This window comes from Myxine glutinosa, chromosome 9 (genome assembly GCF_964187855.1).
Source record: "Myxine glutinosa chromosome 9, kmMyxGlut1.1, whole genome shotgun sequence".
NCBI classification, from domain to species: domain Eukaryota; kingdom Metazoa; phylum Chordata; class Myxini; order Myxiniformes; family Myxinidae; genus Myxine; species Myxine glutinosa.
Window position 1 is genome coordinate 22,010,887 of NC_136269.1, and position 14,608 is coordinate 22,025,494.

At 47.6% G+C, this 14,608-nt stretch overlaps 2 protein-coding genes across 2 annotated transcripts in view; one reads left to right on the top strand and one right to left on the bottom strand.

Annotated features, from left to right (window-relative positions):
- The window catches only part of TOGARAM1 (TOG array regulator of axonemal microtubules 1), a 64,903-nt gene extending 53,614 nt beyond the window's left edge, over window positions 1–11,289 (bottom strand). Inside the window, exons 1-4 of the mRNA XM_068129492.2 lie at window positions 9,912–11,289; window positions 2,832–2,967; window positions 1,941–2,146; window positions 341–549 (exon numbers count right to left, since the gene is read on the bottom strand). Of these exons, the coding sequence (XP_067985593.2) occupies window positions 341–549; window positions 1,941–2,146; window positions 2,832–2,967; window positions 9,912–11,075 (1,715 nt within the window). The 5' untranslated portion in view covers window positions 11,076–11,289. The remainder of the gene's footprint in view (window positions 1–340; window positions 550–1,940; window positions 2,147–2,831; window positions 2,968–9,911) is intronic.
- Window positions 1–14,608, top strand: part of MRPL49 (mitochondrial ribosomal protein L49) — a 195,079-nt gene that overhangs the window by 167,194 nt on the left and 13,277 nt on the right. The window lies entirely within an intron of this gene.

A 14,608-nucleotide genomic window follows, 5' to 3' on the forward strand; every position in this document is an offset into this window, starting at 1 on the left:
CAAGCTTTACACAAAATTTGATGCAGTAGCGTTGTTCAAGTTTTTCCGTCATTTTGTAAAAAACGAAAATCCGACGGCGCTCACTTACATGTCCTCACTCATCGGCGGTCTGCCGTCGAATGACAGCTTCTGCAGGTGGGAAAAAATTCACGCGTGCGCATTAGGATCGCCTACATACGTGCACCAATCAACGCCTCCCGAGCTTCTTTTTTTTTACGCACGAAAAATAAAGGTCGGATACTTTTTGAACACAGTAGTATATCTTCTAGGAAAAAGATCACCGAGTTTTGCATCAATTATAATCTACATCATTAAAAAAATCACATGCCTATTCAATTACCTTTGCATAGCCAAAGCAGAGGATCGGACAGTGGGAGGATGGATATCAATGCACTTGCCATTCAGTGCACAGACATCTTTCTTGGTAGAAAGATTTGAGCTTGCACCATTTGTTAGTTCTTCACCTCCTTGAGGTTCATTTCCAGGCACGAAACATTTAGCAAGCGTCTTTGCAGGAAAATGTCCAGGGCTCCTCGGCAAAATAATATCCTGGAAACAAATGACATCACACAAACAAATTACCCTGATTAATTGTAGCATCCTACCGAGATAAAGTCGAACCGTCAAATAAAGTGATCCGATCCAAAATTAGGTGCTCCAAGTCATCAAAAATTGGCCACGTTTTTACCTTCAGTACCGTATATTTTAAAAATTAATTTCCAGTGTGGGTCAGCTTATGGAGGAGCGTGTACATATACCAAATGCAAAACAATCATGTTAGGAGTCATCTGTGTACGTGTGCCGTTCAAAGCATTCTACAAACAACATTGTCACAACAACAGATTAAATCAACAACAGATTGATCGAGGTATGTATGCTAACAACCGTGGGAAGCAAGGAGAGCTGACGTGGGAAGCAAAGACCAACACAAAACATCAGCTTCTCCTTGCTTCCCACGGTGGTTAGTTAGCATACCTCAATCAACGTTCTGTTTATTCCATCTACAGTTATACCTGTCCATCTTCGCAGATTAACACCAGCCTTCCTGTGCAAGACTATCTTCTTCCTAAATACACAAGCCAATGTTGGCTTAGCGGTTAGGGTGCCGGCTTGGGATCATAGGATCCTGGGTTCGAATCCCGGTCGATCGCTGAATTAACGCCGGGGAGTTGACTCAGCCTGTCATCCTTCCGTGGTCGGCTAATTGAGTATCAGTTCAGTGGTAATTCCCTGTGTGTCACAAGAGGCGACTAACAGGGTTGGTGGCAGGAAGGGCATCCGGCTGTAATACATTGCTTCAAAAAGGGGACCAAGGTGCCTGAAAAAGGCAAAACCCTTCCCTGCGGGGAAAAAATGGCCTCTAAAGGTGGTACTTCCTCCATACATATGTGTACCTTGATGTCGAAAACCAAAAAGCTAGTGCATCTGGACTATTGTGAGCTTCTAGGTTATATAACTCTTTGAACTCCCCATGTACTTTTACTAGAAATAATTAGGAAACAATGGACAAATCAACACAGTAAATGGAATTTGAACCTGGAATCCCAACATCACAAGTAAAACGCTCAGATGGGAATACCAATGTAAGCACACCAACGCATAATCATACAAGCCAATGTCAATTTGAATCATGGACCCATGCATCGTTTCATGAATGAACTGCTCATGTCAACACAATACAAAATCTGAAAAAGAGATCAAGCAGAAACACTAGCCATTGTTGACAAACATTTTAAAGTATTCTTGTATCTCCTAATTCCCCCGGAATCTGCATGTGATACATCTACAAGTTCTTCCGCAAGACGAAATAAAATTGACTACTGAAACTTTTATCAACTCGTAAATGTTTCATGGCCGTAAAAGATGTTTAGATGTCCCAGCTCAAGTTAAAAGTTTAAACTGCAACAACGAAAGAAGGATTTATCAATGGGAAAACGAACTTTGCTGTTTGGTGATTCTTTGCTTGATCTGTGTTGAGAGTAAACAGGGATTTTTTTAAGTGTGGTGGTTTCTTTGCAAGGAGGAGTATCCCGCGTGTCCGCATGGAGGCCCATCACACTTGGAAGCACGGGTTTCATAAAACCTTCTGTGGACGTGGTTGAACGAGCCCGTGACGATTTCTGCACTACCGAAGGCAAATCCCCTTCTGCAAATAGACGACAAATCAAGCCTATCTTCAGTTACAAATCTCATATTACCAACATTAAAAGTATTACAAGTATTACATTGCAAGTAATTATCAATTACAATGTAATGATTACTGTGAACTCCGCTGTACCACCAACGGACAGCAGTAATGGCACATTAACTTGCTACAAGGCCTATTACCATGTTGCCTCTGCCCTCAACTTTGTCCCTACAAATGATCTTGGGTGAAGCCACACCTCGATGGGCCCGAATTATTGTGCCATACCTGATGTTCTTGTACGGGAGTAAATTGGAAACCTAAGGCTCTAGAATCTAGATGGTACCTTTGCTAAATCAAAAATTGAGGACCAGGTGCCTCGTTCCCAGTTGAAATTATCATGCATTTTGCCATTCTATTTTTGCCCTCTTCTAGCTCCAATTTAGCACAAGTTGGTTTGGCATTACTGATAAATGGCACAAAATTGAGTCATAATTATAAATAGTAATCCTAATTTTTTTTAAAGTTTTAGTGTACTTCTACTTTAAATTGTAAAAAACAAATGATGTTTGTAGAGCTATCGGTTTAAATCACGGATGATAAACACACAGCAATATCCACAACACAATTGTCTTCATGAGTGAATTGCTTTAATATAAATAAAACAACATCAATGTTCATAAATTAATGACGGCAGTCAGCTTACCCTCACCCCGATGGTACACCACAGGTGTAATGCATTCAACCATGGCAGGGGTTAATGGAATAACCTCCTCTTCTACAGTTTGCCAACTTCCATCCGTGTTAGAAAGGAGTGATCTGTCACTGGAAGACCGAGACACCTGTAGGAATGACACAAAATGATTCCCAATGTCCAAGGTATGTGATGCAGAATCTCGTAATCAAAAGCATATTCCACCCCCTCTCCCCCCCTCACCTACACACACACAATAAAACCTCTGCCTTCACGAAGCCACCCTATTTGATAAACTAGAAGTTTGGCGGTTGTGTTCCTTGGATAAATCCCCGTGGTACCTCACTGTTCCAAGGCGGTAGGTCCCAAGCAAGCCTTGCCTAGCTGAGCGTCTCTATCCATCATTATTTGCGGCACCCCTAGGTGGTGTATTTCACCACCACGGTGATGCAAAAATGCAAGAACTAATTGAATGATTTTTTCTTTTGATGTTTTTGACAATCCATTTGAGCAAACTCATCTGTATTTGGACGATTTTCTAGTGGGGCATGTTTGCAGACTATGAGCGCACACTGGGTGCATTTCTACATGCAGACATAATAAATATGAGCTTTATATATTTGAGGGTGAAAAGTTATAAAATACGAGATATAATTTGACGTCGCGATTTCACGACCAATATGCCTCCTCACATTAAGTCTTTGCTTACTCTAACTTTAACCTAAAACCTCAAGACCATTTGACCTCAATATCTAATCTGTACATGTGTATCATGGTACATGTACATAGTTTAGGTCAAATCCCATAGCCAATGGTATCACATTAACAGGAGTTTTAATGTAACCTCTGACCCTTGACCTTTTAGTAACAAATAATCTATCATAGAATGACACACTGAAGAAGGTTTATCCATACATGCACCAAGTTTGATTCCAATCCATTCAGCTGTTCCCAAGTATCAAATTTTTAGCTGACATGACCTCTGACCTCTTGATGTCAAAATCTAATCAGTACATATTTGCATCATAATACTGTCGGACCCCGCTATTCGCGGTTCCGCTATTCACGGGTGATAAAATGCGACCTGTTTCTCTATTCACGGAAAAGTGTCCTGCGAATATTTGGTGTTATTCCTATTCGCGGCCGTGTTCCGCGAATTCATGGTCCGCTATTCACGGGTGATAAAATGCGACCTGTTTCTCTATTCACGGAAAAGTGTCCTGCGAATATTTGGTGTTATTCCTATTCGCGGCCGTGTTCCGCGAATTCATGGTCCGCTATTCACGGGTGATAAAATGCGACCTGTTTCTCTATTCACGGAAAAGTGTCCTACGAATATTTGGTGTTATTCCTATTCGCGGCCGTGTTCCGCGAATTCATGGTCCGCTATTCAAGGGGTGATAAAATGCGATGTTTCTCTATTCACGGAAAAGTGTCCTGCGAATATTTGGTGTTATTCCTATTCGCGGCCGTGTTCCGCGAATTCATGGTCCGCTATTCACGGGTGATAAAATGCGACCTGTTTCTCTATTCACGGAAAAGTGTCCTGCGAATATTTGGTGTTATTCCTATTCGCGGCCGTGTTCCGCGAATTCATGGTTTTTTTCCTATTCGCGGCCGTGTTCCGTGAATTCGCGTTTTTTTTTCCTATTCACGGCCGTGTTCCATGAATTTGCGTTTTTTTTTTCCTATTCGCAGCCGTGTTCTGTGAATTCATGGGTTTTTTTCCTATTTGTGGCCGTGTTCTGCAAATTCATGGTTTTTTCCCCTATTCGTGGCCGTGTTCTGCGAATTCACGTTTTTTTTTTTCCTATTTGCGGCCGTGTTCCGCGAATTCACAGTTTTCTTTCCTATTCGCGGCCATGTTCCGTGAATTCGTGGGGGTTTTTTTCCTATTCGCTGCCGTGTTCCGCTAATTCACGGTTTTTGAGGGGCGCAAAAAAAAGATGTGGGCCGTTAGCTTCACATATGTTATTTATAAAACCTTTTTTTTTTTTTTTTTTTTTTTTTTTTTTTTTTTTTTTTTTTTTTTTTTTTTTTTTTTTTTTTTTTTTTTTTTTTTTTTTGTATACAAGATCGAGGCTCGTGAAAGAGCAAACATTAATCACACAAAAAGACAAACCGACACACAAAACACAAAAAACAAGGGGAGCGGCAGACAAGATGGGGAGAGAGGGGGGAGGACACAAAAGAGAGGGGGAAGAAGGGGAAGGACACAAACACAACATTTGAGAGCAGGGACATCGGGAGGACTTGGGGGGAGGTGGGAGAGGATTAAAACATATGAACACTGCAAGGACTCTGGGGTGAATTACCGGGGGTAGAAAAGATCAAGGTTTTCGATGGGGGAAGATAAGAGATGGTGGTGAACAGCTGTTTTAAAGACCTGGAGGGAGGAGTGGGATTGAAGGGAGTGGGGGAGTTTGTTCCAGAGGCGGGAGAAAAGGGGAATGAAAGAGTGAAGGTGAGCAGAGAGCCTAGACTTTGGCAGTTTAACCATAAGAGGGTTGCAGGCAGATCTTGTGCGACCTGAAGGAATATTGGGGGGACAGAGCACAGAGAGAGCTGGGGGAGCAAGGCCGGAGAGGAGTCGGTAGAAGACAGAAAGACCACCTACCTGCCTGCGGTGAGTGAGTGAAAGGCCCTCAGAGATAGCTTCATCGCGGGAGATTCCAATGATTCTGAAAGCTTTGGATTCAACAGCGTGAAGCCGAGCCAGGTGTGAGGCAGGAGCACCAGCCCAGAGGGGGGAACAGTATTCCATTGAGCTGCGGATGAAAGCCTTGTATGTGGTGAGGAGCTCAGGTGTGCCAAGGAAGGACTTCGCACGACGGAGGATGCCCAGTCGGCGACTGGCTTTGGAGGCCAGCTTGGAAATGTGGTTTTCCCAAGAAAGATCATGGCAGATAGTGAGACCCAAAAGCTTGAGCGACAGAACTTCTTGGAGAGGATTGTTGAGAAAGTAGATGGGAGGGTTGTCCAGTCGGTCCTTTCGGAGAGACATTGTAAGAATGTGAGATTTGTCAGGATTGAAAGACATGTTCCACTTGTTTGACCAGTCTGTGATTTTGTCCAGGTCTGCAGAGAGTGAGGAAGCTGCAGACTGCCGATCTGAGGGATGAGGAATGGAGCGACAGAGAGTAGAGTCGTCAGCAAAGAGATAGAGAGGATTTTCAAGAGAGTCAGAGAGATCATTGATGAAGACCAGAAAAAGCACAGGGCCCAGAACACTACCTTGGGGAACTCCAGCCTGAACAGGAAGAGGAGATGAGAGAAACCCATTCAGGGCCACACGTTGACTACGACCAGAGAGGAAGTCCGCCAGCCATGCATGGAGATTTCCATGGATACCAAAGGAGGAGAGTTTGGAGAGCAGAGCAGGGTGCCAGACCGTATCGAAGGCACGTGAAATGTCAAGGGAGACAGCTCTAATTTCCTGTTTGGCGTTGAGGACCTCCATCCATTGTTGAGAAAGCAGAAGCAGCATGTCCAGAGTAGAGTGACCAGGTCTGAAACCAAATTGATGATCAGAGATCAAGCCATTGGAGAAGAGGAAAGATTTAATATCTGAAGCAATGATGGATTCCATGACTTTGCTGATAATTGGGAGAAGGCTGATTGGTCTGTAGTTGCTGGGATCTGTTTTTGCACCTTTTTTGTGCAAAGCGGTGATGTTGGCTGATTTCCAAGCAGATGGCAGATGACCTTGAGCAAAAGAGAGGGTGAAGAGAACAGAAAGAGGGAGTGAAAGAGCAGAAGAACATGATTTTAGGACCCGTGGGCTGATGCCGTCAGGACCAGTTGCAGAATCAGAGTCGAGGGTTGACAGAAACTTTTCCACCTTGTCAGGAGGAAAGGACACAGAGTCCAGGAGCAGCTGGGTACGACTGGGTACGGTGGGTACAGAGAGGGATGGGTTTGGGACACAAGATTTAGAGGCAAACACAGAGTTGAGGCATTCAGCTTTTTCACGTGCGGAGTCAGCCGTTAAGCCGTTTGAGGTGAGGGAGGGGATGGAGGGGGAACAAACACCAGAAACAGATTTGACCAGACGCCACCAGGATTTGGAAGAGGGAGACAGATAAGAAAGTTCGGTCTTGAGAATGGTGAGATATTGTTTCCTGGCTCTCCTGAGGGTGGACACACACTTGTTTCGGGCTTTGTGAAAGGAAATGAGATTTCCTTCCGTTGGATTTGCTTTCCAGGAGACAAAAGCAAGTTGTTTCAGGGCAACAGCCTCACCACAAGATTCCGTGTACCATGGACGGGAGGAAGGGTATGACAACTGAAGACGAGATGGTATAAATCTGTGCATGAGAGAGAGCAATTTACTTTGAAAGAATTCCCAGGATGAGTTGATGTCAGAGGCGGTAGAACCTTTGCGTCAGAACCTTTGCATCTGGTTGATGTCAGAACCTTTGCGGATTATTGTCGACTTCGTGGGATTTGCCTCGCCATTCGTGGATTTCGACTCTATTCGCATTTGGTCCTCTCTATTCACAGATTTTCGTGACTTGGAAACATATCTTCCCTTTCTCCATTGAAACAATGCCCTGCTATTCACGGGTTTCCCTATTCGTGGATTTTCCAGGAACGTATCCCCTGCGAAGTGGGGTCCGAGGGTATATACTTGTACCAAGTTTGGTCAAAATCCCATCACTGGTTCACAAGTTAGCGCAGTAACAGAATTTTTACCTGTGTGGAGCAGAGCATCTTCCTGATATGATCTGGTTTGAGTACATAAGAGTTCGTCACCTTCTCTTTCTTGCACAATGATGCAATTATGCATCCTAGTCTACAAGGTATAACCTAACATCGTTTCTCATAAGGAGACTTGGAGTCAATTACATGTACATTAGTAATTTAAATGGAGCTGTGACCTGAATTGCAATTTCAAGAGTCTAATCGATCACAGATCTGCCAAAGACTCAAATCCCTGAACATATACTGTATATTATCAGACTGCATCATGAAATACCCCTCGCTCCAGCACTATTTATTATTTCGTGCATTTTGCTTTGGTAAAAGTGCTTTGATTCACAAAGTAACAGATGTATTTACTTACACATACTGCAAGTTCTGTTATTGTCAATCTATATCAGAACAAGGGTCAATTAAAATGTTAACTGAAATCTAGCTCACAAAATGGTGTTTGGTTCACAAACTATTATCAGAACAACTTTACACACAAAGGCACAACAAAGTATGCAAAGTGATTCATTGGCATATCTGCAAAAAATTAAGCATCCCAGAACCAGAAAACTCATGGAAACATGAATCAAGGACAATCATTGAAAATGAGGACGTCATGTTCACATACGACCTGTTGATTCCATCGAACGTGAACATGGAAAACAAAGCATTGCGTCCGGACATTGTACTCAGGAACAAAAAGGAAAAGACAGCATTGATGATTGAGATATCTGTACCCAGGGATTTTGGCCTAAAAAACGCAGAAATCAAGAAAATGACCAAATACCAGGACCTCAAAAATGAGGTCAAGCGATCTTGGAAGCTGAAGAGCATCAAAATTGTACCAGTTATAATTGGAGCAACAGGAATTATAAAGAAGATCCTCACAGATTTTAAAAACCATCCTTGGGAATATTACCACAAATGAACTACAACTGAAGGCTGTATGGGGCTCAGTGACGATTCTAAAAAGAGCTCTTGGAACAAAACTCTGAGAACAACACAATTTCACAACTTAGCAACTTAGCCGTTGAATCACAATCCTTCACTGGAGCAGGGGTGGATACTTCGAGTCTTGGGAGGACTCCGTTTCACCTTCTAAAAGCCAAATTATGGAGATAACGGGGGGGGGGGGGGGGAGGGGGGGGGGAGGGGCTGAGATTTGGCAGACCTGAGTGGAAGGGGGGGGGGGGCTGACATTTGGTGGACCTGAGTGGAATGGGAGCCTGAGATTTGGCAGACCAGAGTGGAAGGGGGGGCCTGACATTTGGTGGACCCAAGTGGAAGGAGGGCCTGACATTTGGCGGACCCGAGTGGAAGGAGGACCTGACATTTGGCAGACCAGAGTGGAAGGAGGGCCTGACATTTGGCAGACCCGAGTGGAAGGAGGGCCTGACATTTGGCAGACCCGAGTGGAAGGAGGGCCTGACATTTGGCAGACCCGAGTGGAAGGAGGGCCTGACATTTGGTGGACCCGAGTGGAAGGAGGGCCTGACATTTGGCGGACCTGAGTGGAATGGGAGGGCCTGACATTTGGCGGACCAGATTGGAAGGGGGGCCTGACATTTGGCGGACCCAAGTGGAAGGGGGGGGGGGGCAGACATTTGGTGGACCAGAGTGAAAGTATGGCCTGAGAAAGATGAGGACTGGTGATGGTGACGCACACATGAACAAGCACACACACATTCATGGGTCATGATTTACATGTACACAAGCACAAGTATGGTTTATACACGTTTGGCTTTGGTTTTGCTTTGGCACGTTTCGTTTTGATTTTGCGTGACATCATATGCTGAGTATTGTACGCACACGTTTTTATGCGTTATATACATGTTGTGCACATGTTGCATTGTATGAAGAAGAAGAAGACCACTCATTTTTGCATCTTCAGATGCATAAGGCTGCCAAAGCAGTTTCTTCGGCTATTGGGGACAATCCTGGACGGGTCGCCACTCCGACACGGGATGCTCGAATGGCTCATTCTGGTGTTAATTCAACAGCATGACGGGGGCTTGAACGCACTTCCCTGAGATCTCGAGCCAGCTACCTTAACCATTAAGCCAACACCTGGCTTGTTGTATTGTATATACACATGTAACATGTGACATGCTGTACAGTGATATGTTGTGCACACACGTCTTGTGCGTGACATATTGCACATATTTTGTGCATATTGCACATATTAGGTGGAGAAGGAATTGGGAATTTGTTCAGGATGAATATCGATGAATACCGGAATACCGGCTACCGGCTACCACATCGATGAATCACCTGACACCTGTGAAACACCGGGATGACAGTTTATAGCCGGATCCGGATTCGAACCCAGGGTAGAGAGCTCAGGAGCACAATGCAAAACGTGGTTTGTTGGGATTCGCACCACGAACTTTGGATGCTCACCCAGGACAACCGAGCAGCGCTGCTGGATTTCGAACCTGGACTCGTGAATCCCATCGACGACGGAGACACGTCATGACGTTCCTCCCACGGAAAGTGACAGTTCAGACGTCCAGCACTGACGACACGTTTATAGTCCGAGGACTTCCCAGCATCACCGACTCCAGCGCTCATTCCCGGTTCCGATCGAGAAGTCCGTGCACTGGACCCGGACGGAGCTCCCGCCGACGCGACCCAATCGGCGTCGGGTCCGCACCAACTTTGAGCGGACCCGGGTGACGTCAGAGAAGTAGCGTATTCGACGAGACCCGTAGGAGCCATCTTGGGTAGTCGCCTCCTCGCCAGTCTCGCCTGCACCGCGGCGCTCACGCCGTCCGCACCTCGCTGCACCTTTTGCACGGCACCGTGCAGCGCGGTCAAGGTGTCCATGGACGAGGCGAGCACGGCGAAGGTCTCCAGGGCGGCGTGACGGACCCTCCTCTTGGGGTCCCCGAGGAAAGGCGCGATGACGTCACACAGCAGAACCAGGTCGAAGTCGTAACTCGGGAAAGTTAAGAGCGCGGCGATGACGATGTTCAAGATTTCTTTCCGCACTTGATAACTTTTGTTTACGTTCAGATTGTTGAACAGGAGCTTCAGCACGGGCATCGGTGAGACCCAGGTCATCAGAGAGACGAAGGTCTTCATGCTCTGTTGCTTCGTTACCCATAAGCTTTCGCCGAGGACCTTTGAAAGTGCCGCAACAATTAGTCGCAGGTACGCGTCGGCCTCGCTTCCCAGCTTGACTACCAAAATACCCAGGAGCTCCAAGGCGCCGTGAGACACCTTGAAGTGCTCGTCGTCCAGTAAAGTGCCAACAAACACGACGAGCTCGTCCAAGTCCTCCTGCAGGAGATCGTGCGGAGACGCGCCAACAATGGACGCCTTGAGACGCGCCATGCCTTGTGCTCTTCCTCTGTAATCCCGTTCGTCACGTAACAGTTGAACCGCGTCCGCCGGCACGATGCGCATTCCAACGGTGCTCCGGTGCGCTTCTTGCTCTTCGGAACGCGACTCTGGATCCGCGCTCTCCACACCTGCCTGGGCGGTCCGTTTGCTCAACTCGTCCCCCCGCAACAGGTCGAGCTTCCGAGGCTCGACCGGCGCTGCGTCCTCCTGCCCCTCCATGCCCCCGCCTCCCAGGCTAACGCATCGCAACGGCCTCGCCGACGAAGCCGCGCCGGAAAGAAATCGGAATCCAGCACGTATGCACGAATGGGAATGGAGCCATTCCGTGGGCTGGTGTCGCTTTCCAGGTCGTGTGAAACGAATAAACGATCGGGTTTAGTTCCCTGAGGTGATCATCCCCCGTAACGTAAGTCGTAAAACGTCCCTCGTCCCCCAGAACACGCCCCTGCCCCCCAGAACACGCCCCTGTCCCACAGAACACGCCCCTCGCAACACGCCCCTGTCCCCCAGAACACGCCCCTTGCCCCCCAGAACACGCCCCTGTCCCCCAGAACAAGCTCATCGCCCCACAGAACATGCCCCTTTCCCCCCAGAACACGCCCCTGTCCCCCAGAACAAGCTCATCGCCCCACAGAACATGCCCCTTTCCCCCAGAACAAGCTCATCGCCCCACAGAACATGCCCCTTTCCCCCAGAACAAGCTCATCGCCCCACAGAACATGCCCCTTTCCCCCCAGAACACGCCGCACAGAACATGCCCCTTTCCCCCAGAACAAGCTCATCGCCCCACAGAACATGCCCCTTTCCCCCCAGAACACGCCCTCACCAAAGAACATGCCCCTTTCCCCCCAGAACACGCCCCTGTCCCCCAGAACAAGCTCATCGCCCCACAGAACATGCCCCTTTCCCCCCAGTCCCCCACAACAAGCTCATCGCCCGACAGAACACGCCCCTTTCCCCCAGAACAAGCTCATCGCCCCACAGAACACGCCCCTTTCCCCCAGAACAAGCTCATCGCCCGACAGAACATGCCCCTTTCCCCCAGAACAAGCTCATCGCCCGACAGAACACGCCCCTTTCCCCCAGAACATGCCCCTTTCCCCCCAGAACACGCCCCTGTCCCCCAGAACAAGCTCATCGCCCCACAGAACATGCCCCTTTCCCCCAGAACAAGCTCATCGCCCCACAGAACATGCCCCTTTCCCCCCAGAACATGCCCCTTTCCCCCAGAACAAGCTCATCGCCCCACAGAACATGCCCCTTTCCCCCCAGAACACGCCCCACAGAACATGCCCCTTTCCCCCAGAACAAGCTCATCGCCCCACAGAACATGCCCCTTTCCCCCCAGAACACGCCCTCACCAAAGAACATGCCCCTTTCCCCCCACAACACGCCCCTGTCCCCCAGAACAAGCTCATCGCCCCACAGAACATGCCCCTTCCCCCCCAGAACACGCCCCTGTCCCCCAGAACAAGCTCATCGCCCCACAGAACATGCCCCTTTCCCCCCAGAACACGCCCCACAGAACATGCCCCTTTCCCCCAGAACATGCCCCTTTCCCCCCAGAACATGCCCCTTTCCCCCCAGAACACACCCCTGTCCCCCAGAACATGCCCCTGTCCCCCAGAACATGCCCCTTTCCCCCCAGAACACACCCCTGTCCCCCAGAACAAGCTCATCGCCCCACAGAACATGCCCCTTTCCCCCCAGAACACGCCCCTCATCCCCATAACAAGACGAACTCTTGAGCATTTACGATTTACTTACTTCAGCTTCGAAAGTTTCCTTAGGGCAGAGCGTTGAGTTGTCCGTGGAATAGAAAAGCGTGATCGTGACGTCATCACGTCGTGCCCAGCGGACGTCGGAGAATTGTGCCGCTCGGCGTCATGGCAACGGCACGAATAACCGTGAGTTATTGAAACGAACCGCAGACGTCGCTCAATGAACACGAAAAACACATCAACTGTTCTTTTCCTCATTAAGTGCAGATAAACTGAATACCACACTGTAAAATAATGTTCACCAAATACATAACACCATTTTTTGAAGTTACTTTTAATTTTTTTATTTCCTCCTTTTCCTGTGTGTACGGGGAGGTGAACTCTTGGAAGTCGTTTTCTGAGGCCCATTTGGCTGCACCTGGATGAGTTTGAGGGTAGAGAAGTAGCAGCTGAAACGGGAATCCCATCCGGATTCGTCCTGATGACTCAAACCCAGTATGTGATGTATGTTCATCCCAATAAATTACTGTCTTTGGACCACAACTCAGTCCACCAAAGGGTTCTTACAGCCTGAATTTAAAATGGATCCAATTACATTTTTTGTCACCGATCCACAGGTAACAGGGTAGCTGGTTTTCAGCTACCTCAAAGAGTGGCGTCCCTGCCCTATGTCCAGGGTAATGGACCCCCACTGCCTTGTCGGGGAAGCCTCTGTAGGCTCAAGCTCTGAGGACACCCAGATTTATCAAACCGCACCTGCAGGTCCATCTGGGCAGCGCTACGTCGTGGTTAAATGTCCCCATTAAACTCAGTGGTTGCACCAATTTAGGCATCACTGCGCAGCATTTGCAGACAGCTTGGGCTAGCGGCTAGGGTGCCGGCTTAGGATCCTGGGTTCGAATCCCGGTCGATCGCTGAATTAACGCCAGGGGGGTTGACTCAGCCTGTCATCCTTCCGAGGTCGGCTAATTGAGTACCAGTTCACTGGTAATTCCGTTTGTCGTTAAAGGCGGCAAAAAGGGTTGGCGTCAGGAAGGGCATCCGGCCGTAAAAGATTGCTTCAAAAAGGGGACCAAAAAAACAACAACAACCACGGTTCCCGAAAAAGGCCAACCCCCGCTTTGCGAGGGAAAATGGCCTCTGAAGGTGGTTATTTTTTATTATATTTGTCCACGTCAGACATCAATGCCAGCAGTCATCATACCAGTTTGCAGATCCTATGTGCATCAAGCTTCACGTTGCAATTACTGCACCTGCAGCCAACGATGCTCATAGGAATAGAGTGGGAGGACAGCACACACCTCCATCACTTTAATCGCCTCTCTGTGCAGGTTTTTCCCTTCATTGGCACCAGCTCAACTACTCACCACCCATTTTACCTACACAGCCATCGCACAATGCAGCATGCTGAGTGAACACGCCAACGAATGGAAGAGATTTGTTAAAAAGTGATGACTCACACCATCACATATAACAAACACCCCATGACGTCAAAATGGAAATGGTTTTATTTATTTATTTTCTTGTAGAAATTTTTACGAAACATTTGAAAATGAAAAGCGAAAACGTCACCGTCTTCAACCCCTTTGCTGTGACACTCCAAATCGAGCTCAGGTGCATCCAATTTCCTTTGATCATCCTCGAGATGCCTCTGCAACTTGGAGTCCACCTGTGGCCAATTCCATTGATTGGACATCATTTAGAAAGAAACAACTTTGTAGATAAGGTCCCACAGTTCACGGTGCATGTCAGAGCTGAAACTCTACCATTAAGTCCAAGGAAATGTCCGTAGAACTCCGAGATAGAATTGTGAAGAAGCATAAATCTGGGGGAGGGTAATAAAACAATTTCTAGAGTGTTGAAAGTTCCCAAGAGCAGTGAGCTACATCAATAGGAAATGGAAAGAATATGGAACTACCCAGATTCTGCCTACAGCTGGCTGTCCGATTAAACTGAGCAACCGGGAAAGAACCTTAGTCAGGGAGGTGACCAAGAACCCAATCGCCACTCCGACAGAACTACAGAGTTCCT